Source organism: Hydra vulgaris, chromosome 10 (assembly GCF_038396675.1).
Source record: "Hydra vulgaris chromosome 10, alternate assembly HydraT2T_AEP".
Taxonomy (NCBI): Eukaryota; Metazoa; Cnidaria; class Hydrozoa; order Anthoathecata; family Hydridae; genus Hydra; species Hydra vulgaris.
Window position 1 is genome coordinate 33,305,400 of NC_088929.1, and position 21,868 is coordinate 33,327,267.

Below are 21,868 nucleotides of genomic sequence, written 5' to 3' on the forward strand. Positions count from 1 at the left end.
AGACGACAAATAGAACCCTAAACGTCTCTACGCTTATGTTAACAGAAAACGTGCCGTCAACAATCAAATAACTAAAACATTCATCACCAATATACAAAACAATCAGTTCCAGTCAGTTTTCACGGTTGATCTATCAGATCAACCTCTACCACCCATCAAACGCACAACCGCTTTCCTCCTTCGTTATCTTCACCTATAATTCCGTTCGTAACCACTTATCTTCTATCAACGCCAACAAATAAAATGGAGGTGACCATATTAGCCTATTTGTACTTTAAGAATGTGTCTATGCGGCGGCTGCCCTACTCACCTTATCTTTCAGAAATCGTTAGATCAAAGAATTATCCCAAAGTTTTGGCTTGCGGCAAACGTAACGCCATTGTTCAAAAAAGTTTTCAGACGCAACCCAGAAAACTACAAGTCAATCTCCATTATATTGGTACAATGCAAAGTAATGGAAAAAACAGTAAAAGGTAAATGAATCCAGCAAACTTATTATCAATTTTCAGTACGGATTAATCAATAAAAAAGCCTGCGTCAACAACCTGCTCAAAATCATGGGCTTTTAAACCCGCAGCGATTATTAAAAGTTCATGCAGACATGCTCTTTCTTGACTTTGCCAAAGCTTTCGACAAAGTCCCTCACAGAAGACCATTGCAAAATCTTGAACGCTAAGGAATTGAAGGTAAAATTTTTATCCGAATTAAAGCTTACCTTTCAAATAGATCACAACGTATTATCTCGGTAACACCTCAACGGAAAAAATGTTATCAGTGCTGTTCCACAAAGTTCAGTGCTAGGTCCTGCGCTGTTTATAATCTTTATCAACGTACACGTTAGGAGTGAAAGCATCTGTAAAATATACGGAGACAATGATAAAATTCTGAGCGCCGTCAAGAACGCTGAAAACACAGCTCGTCTACAAGCAAAAATAGATAGCATTGTAACCTAGACTCGAACCTGGGAGCTCAACGTCAAGAAATGCAGTTTTATACACACATCAACAAATAAAACGTTTCGCAATACGTTTACTCAATGAACGAGCATAAAGCTAACAGCAAAGTCTGCACAACAGACCTCGAGTCAACAACATTCCAAAAAGGCCAAGGCGTTCCAATTATCAACAACTTAAAAAAATGAAAATTGCCTCTGCTAAGGCAATAATGTCCTTGGAATCTTAAAACACACCTTCATCAGTAGACATAGCAAAATAAGGAAAAAGCTTTACACTACCTATATGTGCCTACACCTCAAGCTTGTAGTTACCACCCGTACCTTAAAAAACCACCAGGTTCCCGTAACTTAAAAAAGACATAAATGCTATCGAACACATCCAGAATTGGGCTACCAAAGTACCACACGAAATGAAGCACTTCGACTACGAGACGAGATGCTTCAAACTCGGACTCACCTTACTACTTGCTTGACGTTTACGTGGCAACCTAATCCAAAAATAAAAAATCAAGAACATATTCAACTCAGATAGCTGGTATATTTCTCTACTTAACAAAATATTTTATATAGATGAAACTAGAGCAAAGCAAACTCTGCCAAACTATCCGAAATGATTCTATATACAGTATATATATATATTTAGTATTTAGCGCGCAATCCCAAATATCCAAGTTTGCGGACGGGAAAGAGATCAACTTCAGAATCGGAAAAAAATTTTTTTTTTCTATTGTATTAATCGATAACTACACGTGATATTTATTTTTATATTTGACACTCCCATTGTTTTATTAAAAATTGAATAAATTTGGATTTATTTTATAAACACTTAAAAAATTCATCACAAACTACTGTAGATATAATATTTTTCAATATATCCATTTGAGTAAATGTGGTGTTTTACCAATTTTTGTTCTGCTATTGTTATACAAGCCATATCATGGTAAACTAGTGTTGTTGTCACCTAAGATGAGTAACCCAAATTTTAGTTATCCTTTCAGTGCTCAAGATGAAAATGAGGTAACAGAAGCGCATGTAGATAATCAATTAATTTCTTGGAGAAAATTACTTTTAAGCAAAGCAAAGCTAAAAGCATCAAGTCGCACCTCTGGATTAATGTCTGGTTTTGCTATGGTAAATTGTTAAGCTAAAATTAAAATAATGTTAAATAATGTTTATGCATTTACTCATAACCTTTCTTTGGTACAATTTTATGGATATCAAAAACCTAAATCTAAAATAATTTTTTTCAGATTTAAAATGTAAATTTAAACTTGACTATTAAAATTCTAGTGTTTCCAATAAATTAAAAAATTATTTTAAAATATTAACTACAATATTTAATAATATTAGTTATAATATAATAAGTATGTATAAATATATGTTTAATAAGATTAAAATTTTGTAGTTGACGTTATTTGATACTAGGCCCGCGATAAGTATAATGCAATATTTAATGGTCTAACTGTAATATAGTGATTGTAGTTCTTTTTTTGCTATATTTTTATTTTTTTATTTTAATGAAATAGTACCCTCTATTGCATCGAATAGCAGAACTGAGACCATTAAAGTTAAACAATCGTAAACATTTACTAATATATTTTTCTCAATATAGCAATTAGTTGAGTAAATTGTTATTTGATATGTTACTAAAATGGCTATTTATACAATTGACTATATCATTCAATATATCAATCAAGTCAATTACCTTAAACTAATAGCCTTATGAAATAAGTGAATGGTGTAATAAATAAGTTAGTATAATTTAATAGACTAAAATTTTTGTAGAAATTTTTTACTTTTTAATATTACTAATATTTGTTATCTTTTCACAGATAACCTGAGTACCCCAGTTGTTTGTGGTAACCTGAACAGAACTTAAAGTTGAAACATTTTATAAGGCTCTTATAGAATAATAATCAGCTTAATGGAATTGATCTTTTCCTATGAAAAAAGTTTCTAACATTGGTGAGACTCTTTAATCATGGCGAAGACAAAAAAAATTTGTTGAAGATATAGAAAACTTTTCAATAAAACTCCACGTTAACTTAGTAATGAAAAGTGGATTGTAGTTTTTATGGTAATCTAATTAAATTTTTGTACTTGAATTGTTTCAGTGAATGAAGCCATCTCAAACTTGGTACAACATTAAAAAAATAGTTTGTAAAACATCTAAAGCAGTTAATTCTGCATAAGTGCAAAGAACCTAGCTTATATTAACATTAGAAGTTGGTTAATTTGTTGTCCCAAATTTTAGCACTTATTTTTAGCACTTTGAATCAGTTATTGGCACTCGCTACTCAAATATTGGCATAAATTTTAATTCAGATGTAGCGAACTGAGCATTAAATTCTTTCTTTGTTTTTTTAATTTTGTCTTATGTTTAAACAACAACTACAAAAATGTTAAGTATATTGAATAAATATATATGAAATGATTTTTGTTGCTACTTAATAAATACTTAAAGTTGTATTTTAGCAAAAAAGTCACAAAATTGAAGAGAATTTTTTTTTTTTTGAATTCTGATTCACTCCCAACAAGGCTGCCATTATTAAGTTGGGAGTTACTAGAAGAAAAAAAAAGATTTATAGAGCAAAAAAACAGTTGAAAGAAGACTTAAAAAGTTGAATGTTGTATGAGCCAGAAAAATATAAAGATGGGAGAGAGTTCCAAAGCGTTGAAGTGCGGGGGAAAAAACTAGACAAATAAATTTTTTTTAGAGAACACAGGAACAGATACAGTAAAAGAATGAGACTTTGCTGAATAACGAGTCAAACAAGATTGAGTTTAGTTGATGGAACTAAAGATGATAGCTTCTTTGAGCAGCAACCGTGTATTTGTAGAAAAGAGAAAGAGATGCATCTTTACAATGGAATTTTTAGACATTGTCTTGAAGAGAAAGAGCATCATTAGAAGAACCTGCCCAAATATGACAACAGTATTCCATATAGGGATGAATAAGAGATTTGTAGAGTTAGAGAATGGGATCAGCAGAGAGAAAATGACAAGCATGATAAAGAGAAGCAACCTTAGCAGATGCTAATTTAGCAATCAATTTTATATATGGTTTCCATGAAAGGTCAGTATTAAACAATAATCCAAGAAGATGTAAAGAAGAGGACTCAGTGATAGGGTTGTCATTCATTAGTATAAGAATGTTGACAGTATTGTGATAGTTGTTTGAGTTTTTTTGGAGTTAAAATTTACAAGCCACTGTGAGCTTCAATCTGTTACAGAAGTGAGATCAGATTTAAGATCAACTGCCTGTTCTAAGCAATTGAAAAGACAAGATTGAGTTTTAGTTGATGGAACTAAAGGACAGGAGTATAAAGTTGAGTCATCAGTAAAAGATGAAAGGTCGTTGTGAACATCATTAATGTAGATAAGAAACAAACCAGGACCAAGGAGAGAATCTTGAGGTATCCCAGAAGTTACTGAAAATAAAGAAGAGTGTTGGCCTTCAAGGGTGACTTAAATAAAATGGTTAGAAAGAAACAATTTAATAATCTCAATAACTTTTCCAGATACACCATATGAAACAAGCTTATGGAGAAGACCAGCATTGCAAACTTTGTCGAAAACCTTAGATATGTGAAAAGTAATGACCCTAGCCTCTCCGCCTCCATCTAATGCATGGTAAAACCTTTCAGTCACAGCAGTTAGCAATCAGCCGTTGAGCGAGAGGATCGAAAACCATATTGATTGTCTGACAGGAAGTTATTTGACTCAAGATGGAATGTGAGAAATTTGTTCATCAAAGACTCAAAGACCTTGCTAATAACAGAAGACTGATCAGACAATTATTGCAGATTTCAGAATATTCACTAGAGTTTTTAAAAATTGGAACAAAAGATGTCATTTTCCAGCAGATAGGAAAATAAGACTCAGTCAAGCACTTATTAAATAGTTGTGAGAGAATTAAAGAGAGTTCTGGAGAATAATTTTGTAAGACTATGACAGGAATGTTTGCTGGAATACAAGTTGTAGAAAAGTTTAATTTAGGTTATGACTTAAGCAATGGAAGCTGGAGTGATGCAATTTTCTCAGTCCTGTTAATTAACTGAAATTTGTAACTGCACTACTGTCTTGTAGGAGATTTCTGGTTGCAAGATGAGTATTTTAAGACATTATCTCTAGCCTTTAGTCAACCAAGAGCCTCAAGGTGGGGGAATTTTAGCTGGATGTAGTTAACATCTGCCCAAGATGAGTATTTTTATCAAGACACCTTCTCTAGTCTTTACTCAACCAAGAGCCCTAAGGCCAGGAATTTTTAAGTCAAAGTTTCTCTTAGCCTTTTCCTAAAAAAAGCACACTCTACAAGGCAACAGAGCATAGGACAGGTAGTACTGGGTTACATAATACCAGTAAAAATTGGCTGTAGAACTTGTGTACGGCTTGAGATTATCTTGTTAAAGTTGAGATTATCTTGTTTAACTTTATCTGGGTTTAATGAGTTAAAGCCACGGGACTATACTTTGCAATCTTTTTCATTTACATCCATTTGATCATGTTTGAAGTTTCAGCTTATAAGTTCATATGTAACAGGATTACATCAAACTCGATTTTTGAACTTTTCATGCTTTTTAGTGTAAATATAACTTTTTCAATACAATCTACATTATTAGGAAAAAAATATTCACAATTTAATAGTAAACTTTAACTGCTTATATGATGAAATATCATATAACCAATTACAGGTTTACAAATGTTCCTTGATTTCAGAGAACTGTTAATAATAAATCCCTACTCCAATAAAACTGCTTTTTGCATACCTAATAACTGTATTTATCTGCTGTCAGAAACACATATTTTTTCATGAGAAATCATAAGAAAAGAAATCATTAGTCTCGATAAAAGAAAGATCACAGCAACTGAAATTTTTTTTTTTAAAACATCTTTGCTTCCAACAAGACTGCAAGCAACCACTAATTAAAGTTTGAAGTTACTGGAAGAGAAAAGATGAAGATTGTAGGGCAATAAAATGATTGACAGATGACTTAAAGGATTGCAAATTATATGAATCAGGAAAGCAAGATGAAGTAAGCTAATTCCAAAGCACCGATGTTCGAGGAAAAAAACTAGATAAATAAGAGCTTTTGGAGCACTTAGAAACAGTCACAGAAAAAGAATGAGACTTAATTGAATGACGAGTGACACGAGAATGAATTTTAGTAGATGGCACAAGAGGCGCTAGCTCTTTAGAGCAGTGCCCATTATAGTATTTGTAGAAAAGAGAAAGAGAAGAAACATTATGATGATGTGATGATGGTTGGAGGTTGGCTGCAAGAACAGGTCCAACTATGTTTAAAATGCGCTTTTGCACCTTGTCTAAAATAGAAAAGTCATCATTAGAAGATCCGCCCTATATAGTAAGCGAATGGGGCTATGGCCGGAGCCAGGTTTGATAACACATAGCTGCGACCAGGGATGAGTTTATGATCAGTGCTGCATTAATATTGGTAGATCCTATAAAAATATTATTTTTAATTAAAATTTATGATATGAGGTATAATTAAAAACAATACTTTTATAGGATCTATCAATATAAATGCAACCCCGGTCATAAACTCGGCCGACTCTGCATTAAAATAGATAGATCCTGTAAAATATTGTTTTTAAATAAAATTCATATCATAAATTTTAATTAAAAGTAACATTTTTATAGGATCTATCAATATTAATGCAGCCCTGATCATAAACCTCGCCCTGGTCATGACTATGTGTTATCAAACCTAGCCCTGGCCCTGGTTGCTTACTAACCCTATATATGGTAACAGTATTCCATCAAGGCCAGATTTGAGATTTATAGAGATAGGTAATAGAATCCGAAAAAAGAAAGCGTTGAGCTCGATGAAAAGATGCTAATTTTGCAACAGATTTGATATATGGTTTCTAAGAAAGATCGGAAGTAAGAGTTAATCCTAGAAGATGAAGAATGGATGACTCATCAAGTAAATTACCGTTCATAAATATAGGAAGATCTGAATTATTGCGATAACGATTGGCTGAATAAAAAATTGAGTTTTATCTGTATTGAAAATCACCAGCCACTGTGAGCCCCATGGTGTAGCAGAAGTAAGATCCTTTTCAAGCTCAAATGCTCCCTCCTAGCAATCAGAGAGTGTTGGTTTCTTATCATGACAAGAATAAATGGTAGTATCATCAGCGAACAATGCTATCTTAGTGAGAATATCTGGAAGATTGTTAATGTAAATTAAAAAGGGTATAGGGCCGAGGATTGAACCTTGAGGAACCCCTGAAATTACAGAATAAGAAGAATGCTGTCCATCGAGGGCAACTTTTATACTATAATTGGAAAAGAAAGATTCAATAATCCTAAAGATGTTACCAGATACACCATAAAAAGAAAGCTTATGGAGAAGACCAGCATGCCAAACTTTATCAAAAGCTTTTGAAATATCAAGAGCGATGGCCTTAACCTCTCCACCTTTATCTAATACACGATAAAACCTATCGGTTATTACTGTTAGCAAATCAGCTGTCGAACGAGAAGATCGAAATCCATATTGATGATCAGAAAGTAAGTTATTAGATTCAAGATGAGAAATTAAGTGTTTGTTAACTAAAGATTCAAAAACCTTGCTTATGATAGGAAGAAGACTAATGAGACAGTAGTCAGATGAATTAGGTCACTCTCCAGAATTTTTGAAAATAGGGATAACAGATGCCTCTTTCCAGCAGGTTATAAAACAAGACTCTGATAACTTGTTAAATAGTTTTGAGAGTATAGACGATAGCTCCTGAGAACACTTCTGCAAGACAATAACAGGTATGTTGTCCGGGCCGCAAGCTGTAGAAGAGTTTAAGCAGGAAATCACTTTAGATACAGAAGCTGTAGTGATACAAATGTCAAGCAATGGATCAACCTGTTTGTTGGCAATATCAGGTAGAACGCAACTAGTGGAATCAAGAGATGATATTGATGAAAAGTTCTAAGCAAACAATTCAGCTTTGTCTTTAGGTGAGATGACAAAGTCTGAACCATACAAGAGAGGTAGAATTAAAGATTTGCCCTTATTATTGATACTATTAAAGATTCTCCAGTAGTCATGAGAGCCTAGTTTTTGAGATGAGATAGGAGATTTCATGACCTGAGAATAGCGGGCTTTGGCGTTAGACAAAATCTTTTTATAATGGTTTCTAGCAGTAATAAACAGACAACTGTTTTCTGGAGAATTGTTTTGCTGATAGATATGGAGGTAACGGTTTTGATTGGCAATTGCAGCAGCACTATGTATATATATACAGTGGTGGCCAAAAGTCTTGGAACAAAACATTTAACGACCAAAAAAATTTATTTTTGATCTAAAGTATAAATTTTGAAAGTTTGATGCTTTTGTTTTTACATAGCAATATGTTTATAGTTACATATTTGTATATTGCACAATTTATTATCGTTTTTTATTATTCATAAGCAATTTATCAGCTATATTATGCCAGAACTTGCACCTAAAAAAAGAGGAATTATTGCTGCATTATATGAACAAGGTTTAGTTCAAAGAGAAATATCTGAAAAGCTTGGTTGTTCATTATCAACTGTAAGTAGAACTTTAAAAAGGCATATCAGGATATCAGGCAGGCCCAGAGCAACCACCTCAAGAACTGACAAACTTATTGGCCGGATCAGCCATGCAAATCCATGGCAATCTGCACACGAGATTTCAAAAGAAATTTTTATTGAGAAAAAAGTAAGTGACCGAACAGTTAGAAGAAGGCTTTTGGTTGATTTCAAAATAAAGGCATGCAAGCCAGCAAAAAAACCTTTTTTATCATTAAAAAACCTGAAAGATGGAAAAACATTTTGTCAGCGCTACAAATATTGGACTAGAGAAAATTGATCTAAAGTTTTTTTTTCTGATGAAACATGTATTAAACAATTTAATGTTACAAACAACTTTGTAAAAAGACCAAAAAACTGTAGATATATGCCAAAATATACAGTTAGCAGTGTCAAGGCTCCTGTGTCTTGTATGGTTTGGGGTGCTATTTCTGCCAAAGGATGTGGGCCATTATGGATAATGCCCAAGAATACCACAATAAACAGCAAAGTCTATTTGGATGTTATGAAGGAGAAGTTGCCACCTTTCATGCAGATCTTGAACTGCACTTATTTCCAACAGGATGGTGCACCATGCCACACAGCCAAAATTGTAAAGAAGTGGTTTGCTGATGAAGGAATTCAAACCCTTGAAAATTGGCCTGGGTCATCACCAGATCTTAATGTTATTGAAAATTGTTGGCATATTATAAAAGTAAAAATTACTGCCAAAAAGCCTAGGTTCTATAATGATTTAGTTGAAGCAATCAAATCAGTGTGGATCCATGAAATTACACCAGACTATTGTACAAAACTTGTTAACAGCATGCCAAAACATATCCAAATGGTAATTGACAATAACTATGCTTCCATTAAATATTTTTTTATTTTCATTAAAACTTTTATCATGTATGTGCATGTACCTATCATCTTTAAAATTGTTATAAACACTTATTTTATTGAAAAAAATAAAAAAATTTACTAATAAATTGTTTTTCACACAAATATATTGATTTCATAACATAAAATATGATGTTCCAGGACTTTTGGCCACCACTGTTCATTATTTTAGTGAAATAAAAAAGACTTTTCAGTTTGAAATACATGTTTCCAACTTACAAAGTTCATCATCAGTTTAAAATGACTAATATAAAATTTTTCAATATATAGGTTACAAAGTAATTAAAAACCCATTGAAAATTGCTGTTTAAAAACCAATTTATAATACATAATTAAAATAAAAAATATAATACAAAGGAAATAATAAAAATACAATTAAATTTAAAGTTTACATTCATTACAAAAAAGGTATTGTACAATAAAGGGCAGGATGTTAATATAAGTTCGATTAGAACAACGATAATGCAATCTATTCAATTATAAATGATGGAAATAAATTTAAACTTCTTGACGAAGATCCTACAAAATTCAGTCAAGGACAATTATATCGATTTCTTCAAAAGTTAAACAAAGACAATTTTCTTACTACTGAACAATATAAAAAAATATACCCTACAGATTCTCATCCTGCGAGAATTTATAGGGAACCCAAAATGCATAAAAAATTCAATGACATTCCAAAATTTAGACCAATTATATCTTCTATAAATTCTTATAATTATAAATTAGCAAAATTCCTTAACAACTTAGTTCAACCATGCATAAACAATAAATATTCACTACAAGATTCTTTTTCATTTTACAATGACCTTCAATTAAATAATTTTAAAGGAACTCATATTGTTTCATTTGATGTCGAAAATTTATTTACTAACATACCGTTAGATGAAACTATTGAATTAGCAGTATTGAAATTATTTCAAAACTACCCTGAACTAAAAACTTCCAAGCAAAACTTAGTTAAATTATATCACTTTGCCACAAGCGATACACATTTTATTTTTAATGGTCAATATTATGCCCAAATTGACGGAGTTGCAATGGGCTCTCCTTTGGCCAACCTAATTATGGGTGAACTTGAAAACAAATGGATTGAAAAGTATAGCGGGACTCAGCCATTGTTTTATAGGAGATACGTTGATGACATTTTCGCATCTTTTCTATCTAAAACCGACAGTGTAAATTTTCTTGATTATTTTAATTCTAAACACCCGAATATTAAATTCACTTGTGAACATGAACTAAATAGTGAATTTTTTTTCTTGATGTTTGCATTAAAAACCAAAATGACTTCATAACTAGTATATACCATAAAGAAACTGGGCTATTGACTAAATACTTTAGTTTTACATCATTTCAATACAAATTGGGGCTAATTAAAACTCTCATTTAAAATAAATAACACCTGGGCTGGATTTCATAAAAATATTCAGTCAACTAAAATAACTTTACTTAAGATTGGAGCTGGATTTCATGAAAATATTCAGTCAACTAAAATAACTTTACTCAATAAAGCATTTACACAAAATAAATGTGAAAGAATAAGCATGTCATTTTTTTTAAGTGGTTCTATTAAAATCTTTTTACTTGTTTTGTATTTTGTTTAGAACGTGTTGTGGTTTCAAAAAAATATGTTAGTTTTTGGATTTAACTTGAAATTAGTTTTAAAAATGACAAAAGAAGAAGACGTAAGAGAAAAAATTATGCACAAATATTTACAAAATCCTAATAGTAGCTACAATTCGATAGCAAAATCGTTGCAAATACATCCATACATCGTTAGTCGTGTTATTCAATGTTTTTCTCAAACAAAATCGATCAAATGCAAATCTGGTGGTGGAAGAAAGGAAGGTTTTAAAGATATAAAACTAGTTAGAAAACTTGTTAACAGTTTTAAGAATAACCCAAGCCTTTCACTCTGGGAACGCTCAAAAGTATATGGATTTTCTCACAGTTTTGTTGCAAAAGTTAGAAACAAGCATGGTTTTCATTCTTCCAAAACACAAAAAGTGCCTAACCGTTGAGAAACTCAACAAAAAAGTGCAAGAACCCACGGCAGACAGTTGTATGACAATTTTATTTCTAAAAATTTCTGTATTATTGAAGACGATGAAAATTATATCAAGTAAGATCATCAACAAATTCCTGGTGCTGTTTATTATATTGCCAAATATAGAGGAAATGCAGATAAGAAATTTAAATACACAAAACATGACAAGTGCGCTAAAAAAGCTTTGATTTGGCAAGCTATTTGCAGTTGTGGCAAAAAATCAGCACCTTATATTTCTCAGTTGACACTTTCTGGTCAAATATATGGTGAAGAATGTTTACAAAAACGCCTTTTACCTCTCATTAAATCACACAATAAGAGACCTGTGTTCTGGCCTGATTTAGCTTCAATTCATTATTGTAAACTAGCTATGGAATGGTATAAAAAGAATAATGTGAAATTTGTGCCTAAAACAGAAAATCCTTTAAACTGCCCAGAATTGAGAGTTATTGAGAAGTTCTGGGCTATTATTAAAAGAAAAAGGAAAAAAACAAAAAAGCTTTGCAGAAACATTAAAGATATTAAAATATCATTTAAAAATCATCAAGTAGTTTTGATTCTTATTCTGTGCGCAAGCTTATGGGTACCACTAAAGCAATGGGTATAAGCAAGCTTATGGGTACCACTTAAGCTCAAAATTTTATTAGATTCCCACAAGAATAATTATTTTTTTTTTTAATGTTTGATCTTGCATTATTGTATTAAAATTATTACTTGGTTCGAAATAAAAATTGAGAAGTATTTTTTTTTAGTTGTTTTTCTACCTTCATATGTATTTTGTGTACACGCTTTATCCTAAAAAACTAATAGATAGTTCCTTAAAAAAATATTTGGATTTTAAACACTCTGAACCTTTTAAAAAACCTAAAAATGAATGTAAATATTTTAAATTACCCTATATTGGTGAACGATCTTTAAACGCTCAAAACAAAATATCGAAGTTAGTAAAGCAGTTTTGCAAAGAGAAATTTATCGTAAAATTGGCATTTACTTCTACTAAAATTCAACAGTTTTTTTCATTAAAAGATATTATTACCAGAAATTTAAAATCTAACATTGTTTATAAATTTAATTGTGCTTCAACTGTAATGTTTGTTACATAGGGCGAACTGTTCGACATTTCTTAACGTATTGATGAACATTTTCAGGAAGATAAAAAATCACATATATTTCAACATATTAAATCCAACATTGATTGTTTTAATAAAGCAACTGCAGAAAGTTTTACCATTCTGGATTCTGCCAAAAGGGAAACTGAATTAGAAATTAAAGAAAGTCTTTATATAAAATGGCACAACCCTGAGTTAATTAAATTAGGCACAGAGGTATTGAATTGTTCTAATCTAACTTTTATTAACTTCCTGTCCTTTATTAAACAATACCTTTTTTGTAATGAATGTTAAATTTAAATTTGATTGTATTTTTATTATTTCCTTTGTATTATATTTTTTATTTTAATGATATATTATAAATAGTTTTTTTTAACAGCAATTTTTAATAGGTTTTTAATTACTTTGTAACCTATATATTGAAAAATCTTATATTGGTCATTTTAAACTGATGATGAACTTTGTAAGTTCAAAACACGTATTTCAAACTAAAAAGTGTTTTTTATTTCACTAAAATAATAATATCATTTGTGCTCACCAGACCTTTTGGAAATATATATATATATATTTCCGAAAAGTCTATAATATAATATATATATATAAATATATTAAAATATATATATATATATATAAATTTATATATATTTATATATATATATATATTTATATATATTTAATATATATATATATATAATATATATATATATACTTTATATATATATATATATATATATATATATATATATATATATATATATATATATATAAAGTATATATATATATATATATATATATATGGTTAGAATTCAATAAATACGGCTGGGTATAAACTTTTTTTTAAATATATATATATATTTCTAATAATATATAATTATTTCGATATTTCGCTGATCTATCGTGATCAGCGTCATCAGGTATAATAAATAAAATAGTTACAAAGAAATCGTTATAGTAAAAACAAACCGTTAAAAAGATAACACTAAAAAGCCAAAATATAATACAAAAAATTTTTCCTTAAATAACTGACGTCAGCAGATTTTATTAAAAAATGGCCCCCAGGTTTTAGTTGTCACGTTATCACCGTCATCCCGATTGAGAACCACATCACCATTTCTTAACTCCTGTCAAACTCTAGCTTTGCTTATTTCAAGTGACTCTCTGATTTTCCGAGTTCGATATTCTGGGGCTACAGATAATGTTTTGGGGTGCAACCAATCAAACTTACCATGGCATGTTTTGGAATGTTCAGTTGCACCCAAACTGGACCATTTTTCTTTTAAGCTATTTTTCTGGTGTTCAATACATCTCGATATCACCTTCTTTTTAGTTTCACCAATGTATATCGAACTGCATGAACATTTTAGCTGGTATACGCCAGGGTTTGTATTTAGTGGTAGTTTAGTTTTATTGTTGCAAAAAATATTTCTTAAATTGGGAGTTGATGTGAAAATAACCTTTATGTTTTGTTTTCAAAATTCTTTACGAAGTTTTGGACCAACAATTGGTATCCAAGGTAGTTTTATAAAGGGTTGGGTATCTAATGGTTGACATGTGGTGTTTTTTGAACCGTTTTTTAAATAGTCTATAGTAATATTATTTAGAATGTTCTTGTCGTGGCCATTTTCAACGAATATGTCTATTAGAAATTCAATTTCTTTTTGAAGGTGTTTTTGAGAGCAAATTCTTTTTGCACGACATAAAAATCCTTTGAAAACGCCAATAATAATGTTAGGATTAATGTTCGAGTTAGGTTTAAGTTGAACATTTGTAATAGCCTCCTTTCGATGTATTTGAAATTCATAAGCTCCAGAGCCTGTGTTTGTAATAATAATATCTAGGAAATTGAGTTGTTTGAGGTTGTTTTCAAGTTCCACTGTGTATTTTATGACAGGATGTTGTTCATTAAGGATGTTCAGGAACATTTGTTGTTGTTTTATTGAAGCGAAGCGAGCGTGACAATCATCTACATATCTCTTGTAAGTTTTTGGTTCGGATGTATAAACTATTGCTATGTTAAGGGCCTTTCTTTCTATATTTTGTAAAAACGCTTCCGCCATAACAACCATTAAAGATAAACCTATAGGACATGAATTAGGTATTACTCGGATATTGTCTTCATATAAAAAATAGCATATGCCTAATGAAAGTTCAATTAATTGGTGAATGTCTGCACGAGTAAGTTTAGTTCGAGTTTTTAAATCATCAATGTCAGCATTCAATATATCAATAATAACCGGAATTGCTTCGTCAATGGGTATGGATGGATATAAATTGACTATATCAAATGAAAGTCAATTTATATCCTTAATGAACAACATCCTTAATGAACAACATCCTGCCATAAAATACACAGTGGAACTTGAAAACAACCTCAAACAACTCAATTTCCTAGATATTAATATTACAAACACAGGTTCTGGAGCTTATGAATTTCAAATACATCGAAAGGAGGCTATTACAAATGTTCAACTTAAACCTAACTCGAACATCAATCCTAACATTATTATTGGCGTTTTCAAAGGATTTTTACTTTCAAAGATTATATATATATATACACATAAATATATATATTTACACCAGGGTGTTAGCCAGCCTTGTTAGGTCCTGTTATACGCTATATTCCTAAATGCTCATCTGGACTGCCGTAGTTCCCACCAATCAGAATATATATATTTACATAAATATATATATTTACACCCTGGTGTAAATATATATATTTATGTGTATATACATATATATAATCTTTGAAAGTCATTTTCTTGTTATACGTTAAAATATGGTTAGAATTCAATAAATACGGCTGCGTATAAACTTTTTTTTAAATATATATATTTCTAATAATATATAATTATTTCGATATTTCGCTGATCTATCGTGATCAGCGTCATCAGGTATAATAAATAAAATAGTTACAAAGAAATCGTTATAGTAAAAACATTCCATATCATGACCTAATAAACCACAAAAAGTTTCAGCTCATTTGAAAGTCATTTAGGGGGCACTCAAAGTTTCTTAAAATTGATGATAATACAAAAAAAAAGAGAAAAAAAGTTTAAAATGCATATTTTAACACTGAAATACAGGTACTAAACAAAAACCAGAAGTGCTATGTTCTGCTATATTTTATAGTTCATAGCATACATTAAAATAAAGTGGCTAACACAACATTCTTGGTACTTGAGTCTAGAAATGGTAACTCTTGCTATATTCTCTACACAGTTTTCATGTAACAAGAAACAGTTGCTTATCAATGGCATAGCAGACAGTAATGGACCACACCTGCTGACAGAGCTGTTCCCCCCATGGTTTTCAAAATATGTATATCTAGTGCATTTTTTGAAACAACTGGTATTTTTACAAATTGTTGAGAGAGGGATGGGGATGGGGGGGGGGGGGGAATTGCCAAAAAATTGTAGACATAATTAATGAACAGCCAAAGGGTAGATTTCGAAGATTCAATTTTGTTAGTCTGTAATTTCAACATTGTTGTATTGTTATTCATATTACTATGTTGTTCATATGCTCCAACACTGTCCAATACTGCTAGTTAAATTTTATTGCTTCCATCAACAAGTATGGCAGTTAAAAAATCATTTAGTAGACAAACTTTAATCCACAATTAAAAGCGAAGGTCCAAGTTTATACAATATCTAGGTGTGCCATGGTACAGGGGTCCCCAAAAAATTAGGGGTCCCAAAAACTAAAGATAAAAAAATTGACTTGTGTTTTAAGATGCTCCTGGGCGCAGCAATACAAAAAAATTTACTTCAATTTACACTGTGAATAACTTGGCATGCCAACATCATCAACATGCATCAGCTGTTATACACTACAATTAAATGAGACCTAGGTGTTGTTATGACTAACAATCTGAAGGTTAAAAAAAAGTCTTTGCGGCTGCATCAGCTGGCAACTGAATGCTTGGCAAGCTCAAGAAAGCTTTCCAAGGTCAAAGTTCAGCATTATGGGGCACACTGTATACTTCATACGTTCGCCCGCATATAGAACTTGTAGTGCAAGCCATTATTTCCATTTCAAGACATAGCCAAACTCAAACAACTTCAAAGCCAAGCCAACTTTAAGAGAAAGAGGAGACCTCATTGAGCAGTACAAAATCGACAAAGTTACCTTCCAAGTCCCTCAGCTTCAATTAAACACAGAGTCTTTAAAGTACAGTTTTTCGACCGCGTGGACACACAAAACAACTGAAAGCACAACTTGAAACAAACTGTGCAGAAAGAAACAACTTCATCACTAACTGTGTTGTCAAACCATGGAATGCTTCTACTCAAAATGCAGTGGACTCAAATAACCTAAACAATTTTGAATATGAACTTTCTTTGCTTTTAACATCTAAACTTTATCTGAAGTCTAAAAACTATATTTTCATTACAGAGTGGCCTGGTGTGCCGCTCTTTGTCAATAACTTGTAAATTTTGTTGACTATGAATAAACCAAACAAACAATATTGACTTGATTATTGTAGACACTATAATCAAGAACAAAATCCGAACAAAATTTTTTTGTTAATTTGAACTTGGGTGAACTTTGCTAGGTTATTTATAAAAAGAAGTTCTTGAAATTAAGATTTCAAAAAAAAAATTTTTTTAATGGATTTCTACATCAACATGACATAGAGGCCCCAACGGGGTAAATCCGGGCACTGATTATCAAATGTCAGAGTATTAAAATTTGTTTTTATTTCCCACAATTTATATCTTGAAAATCAAATATGTGATGCAGAACAATCTATGACTTGAAGTCAAAGACAAGAATTTATTCTGGGCAGTGTTACTGAATAGAGTTACTGAACCAATGTTACTAAACATTCTGTATGTTTAATAAGGTTGGTTCAGTAACTTGTTGTTTAAAATTAATTTAAATCATTTTTTAGACAAGTATTTAAAGTTTTGTTTTAATTGGTGACATTATAATAAATTTCAAAATAACATGTAATAAATTTTTTTTAATTTGAAAAAACTAAAATTCAAAAAAAAAACATAAAAAACAAAACGAACACACAAAAAATGTTGTTGTTTTTTGCAAAAAAAACGTTTTTTTTTTGCAACTTTATTTACCATGTGTAGAGCGCAGTGTTGCTCTGATCCAGAACTTCAACATCATAGCCAAAGATAAGGCACATAAACAGTGTTATTTTTTTCTTCCACAAGTTGTGAAAAAGATCACAAATCATTTAACAATATTGCCACTGCTGAACTGCAAAGTATTTAAGAACCACTGCTACCTGATGAAAAGTTTCTTAATGCAACAGAATCGGTGGAAAAACAGCATTTATTGGCTTCTTTGAAAGTATGTCATGGTTTATGATTTTATAGAAACTGTAGTAGGTCTTTCAAAGCTATGTGACAATGCAAAATATCAAGTTCTGGTTCTGCTTAAATGTTTGTAATTCAGTGTTAAAATTGGAGCAGCTGTTATACAGTGGTAGCGCACTAGCCTCAGAAACAAAGGATCCAAGTTTTGCGACATCAGTTAGGAAGGAGGCATAAACTTCCAATTAAATGTTCATCCACGGTGCTCTGTGATAAGACTGTAAGTAATTTTTGGGGCACCTAAATAAAATTAAAAAAAAAGAAAAAATATATATATGTGAATTTTCAATTGTTATTATTTTTTTTTTGTATTTTGGCCAATACTAAATAACTTTTATATATTTTTGGTTTATTAGGTCATGATATAGAATGTTTCTGATTGGTGAGAGCTAGAAAATTAGTTATATATATAAATATATTTAATTATTATTGTTGTATGTATATATTTTATATAAATATATATATATATATATATATATATATATATATATATATATATATATATATATATATATATATATATATATATATATACACAGCTCTCAGAATTAGGTTTGGTATTCAGCAATGCTGACCTAACTGCTGACCTAGAAGTGTTTGAGGTCGTTAAAAAATCATCGACCTCGTTTCTATGTTTTATGGTAAAACCTTTGTATCAAGTTTTTTTGCCAACCTCTAACAGATTAAGGTCGGCAAAAAATTGCCGTCCTCTTTTTTCTAAATTCCAAGGACTGTATACATGAACATGAATATATATATATATATTTTATATATAAGAAGGGTGCAAGGGAAGAACAGGGGATGCCAGTTTTTCGCAAACTGAGATAAATCAAATTTAGTTTTGAAAGACTTTCCGTAAGTTATATTTTTTCCTTTTCTTATCACTAAATTAGACCATTAATTTTTATTTATTTGCTTCAAATTTGACACTGAAGGTAGTTAATGATTTGTACAGCATGTTAATAAAAAAATCTCAATATTCATATATATATGTATATATATATATATATATATAATATATATATATATATATATATATATATATATATATATATATATATATATATATATATATATATATATATATGTATATATATATATATATATATATATATATATATATATATATATATATATATATATATATATATATGTATACATATATATATATTTATATATATATATATATATATATATATATATATATATATATATGTATATATATATATATATATATATATATATATATATATATATATATATATATATATATATATATATATATATATAAAATGCATATTTATCATTGCAAGAAAGTGATGCGAAAAAGTAATGGACCTTTGCATCAGAAAAACAGTAATGGACCACACCAACTCTGTTAGCAGGTGTGGTTTACTGTTTTTCTGATGCAAAGGTCCATTATTCTACTATTCAAAATCTCTCTCTCTCTTTTAGACAAGATCTTAAATTGCATTGTAAATGTTATTGGGCCTGCTATCACTACCCAGCTTAAGACTCTCTCCCATTATTGTAAGGTTGGGCATCTTTTCTACAAGTACTATTATTGCTGTTTATTGTTGCGATTTATCATCAGTTGTTCCAACAACCAAAACTTAATCTTGTGTGAATGATTCAGCCAAGTTACATCCTTTAACTGTAATTGTTTCTTTATGCTCAAAAAATTTATATTATTCTAGTTTTTTCTCACAAACAACATTTTGCTTTGGAATTTTATTTTGTTTTCATGCTTTCATACTATTTGCAGTTATTTAAGTCTTCGACCAAATGCTTTTATGTTAACTCTTTTTGTCTTCTTTTAACTCCAAACTTAATTAGTGGTTGCTTGCAACCTTGGTTAAAGTGGTTACTTGCAACCTTATTGAAAGTGGTTGCTTGCAACCATGCTAAGAATGAATTAAGTTTTGAGTAAGGAAAAAAAAACTTTTTGTAGCAAAATCTTGATTTTGTAACTTTTGAATTATTATTTTTAGATATACTTAGACATTGAATATATTTTATATATTATAGAAAAACTATATTATTTACTGTTATAGGTTGCTATGGTGGAGATAACAATAACTGAAAAAGATGTTATACCGCCTGTATTATGGGTATTATTTAGCATTTTAACTACAGTTTTAATCTCAGTTCATGTATTTGCTCTTATGATATCAGTGTGTATATTACCAAATATAGAAACTATTGATGAATTACACGGAAACACATATGCCGGACAAAATGGTGCACCAAAAACATTACCAACCGATTCTCCCCATCTGAAACTTCAAATGTACATTGAAGTGGCTTGGATATTTAGCACCGGGCTTGGTACGCTTCTATTTTTGATTGAAATCCCTGTTTTAATGTGGGTTAAATTTTATAGCACTAGTCCTCCAGCTGCGATTGCATGCACAATTATAATGGTTCCAGTCTGTATAGTATTTGTTATTTTTGCTATTGTCTTTTACCGTAAGTTAATTAAACATAAATACGACAGGAGTTCCCATGAAATCGAAGAAATGGAAAATCTAGCAAAACAGCTTAGCAAAAGTAATTTGACTTTTTCTGAAGGCATGAAGTAGTTTGAATAACATACGAACGGAGTAATTATGTTTGAATACATGCAATAACACAATATCTTATCTTCACTTTTTTGATTCAGTCAAGTCAGATTCAAGTCACAATTTTGTATTTAAATGTTAATATTTTACTATTATTTGTATTTATTTTATTTTATTGAAACAGCTTATGCTTAAATAAGTGTGACGCGATCCATTTTTAGGAGTTAATGATTTAATGTTAATTCAAAACGACATAATGAGCATAAAGTTTTTAAAAATAATCGCGTTATATTAACTGTGCGTGCATGTTGCAATCATGCATTTCAAGTAAACTGTGTCCGTTATGTTATAATGGGCGTTATGTAAATTCTTGAAAACTTTAAGACTTAACACATTTTTACACAAGGTTTTGAAATTGTATTTTGCAAATAAGTTATATATTGAGAACATTGTTTTAGATATATCATTGTATATCTATCATCCAATATCATTAATCATTGAAATATTTTATTTTTATGAAAATGTATACTTAACCATCAAATTTAGTTTGTTTCTACAAACTAAATTTGATTGATAAATTAATAAAGAAAATAGTTATTTAATAAATTTTTTTTTAATTTTTTTTCAATGTATTTATGGTCTCATAGAATATATTGACCTTAATATCAGTTACTTATGGAATAGATTTAAATACTCGTTAATATTTGAATAATTACTTAATTAAAATGAACCAAATATGTAAAGTCTATATATTTTCATTTTTTCAGTCAACGAGTTTGATGCAAAACATCTGTCACAAAGGTGCGGAAGCAAATGTGCCAATTTTAATTATTTTTAAAATTAAATTTTTTTTTTTTCTAAATAGCTGGAGTTATTGCAATATTGAAGGTTGGCTGAATGTGATTTGACTTTGGAGTTTACTTTAGAGCTTACGCTATACGACGTGAGCTGATGCTAAATTTTGTTTGTGTAGGTTCAAAAGTCAGTAGCTGGTTTGGTGTAGCTATTAGTGCTGGCGGTGGTGGTGCAAGCATAGACTTCGGTGGTTAAGATTGAAAAAACTTTGGTTGGGATGACGGTGTTGTAAACGTATCAGCAATATGTAATTTTGACAAATCGATTTTATTAATGTTGAGAGGAAGCTAACAGGTATTTTTGAAATCCTGTGACAAAATGCGGGTGTCTAAAAATGTAAAATATTCAAAAAATAAGGAATTTCTAAACTTTATATGGGCGTATCTTTTGAGCGCCAAAAATTTGTTTCGACGAAATTCAAAATTTAAATGCTAGATTTCAAATTTCATCAATGGTTGCATTTATTGCAACTAGGGCCTGTGTGTGAGGGGGGATTGCTGTATGGTTTTTTACCGACTTGATAAAAAATTTTCAATTCCCGATTTGCCGA

General features: G+C 30.3%; 1 protein-coding gene across 1 annotated transcript; it reads left to right on the plus strand.

Annotated features, from left to right (window-relative positions):
• Window positions 1-1,685: 1,685 nt before the first annotated feature.
• On the plus strand, window positions 1,686-20,662 carry LOC100213417 (protein orai-3). Its single transcript, XM_065807858.1, has 2 exons — window positions 1,686-2,086; window positions 19,957-20,662. Exons 1-2 carry the CDS (start codon window positions 1,922-1,924, stop codon window positions 20,482-20,484), a joined length of 693 nt encoding a protein of 230 aa, XP_065663930.1. The 5' UTR covers window positions 1,686-1,921; the 3' UTR covers window positions 20,485-20,662.
• Window positions 20,663-21,868: the final 1,206 nt, after the last annotated feature.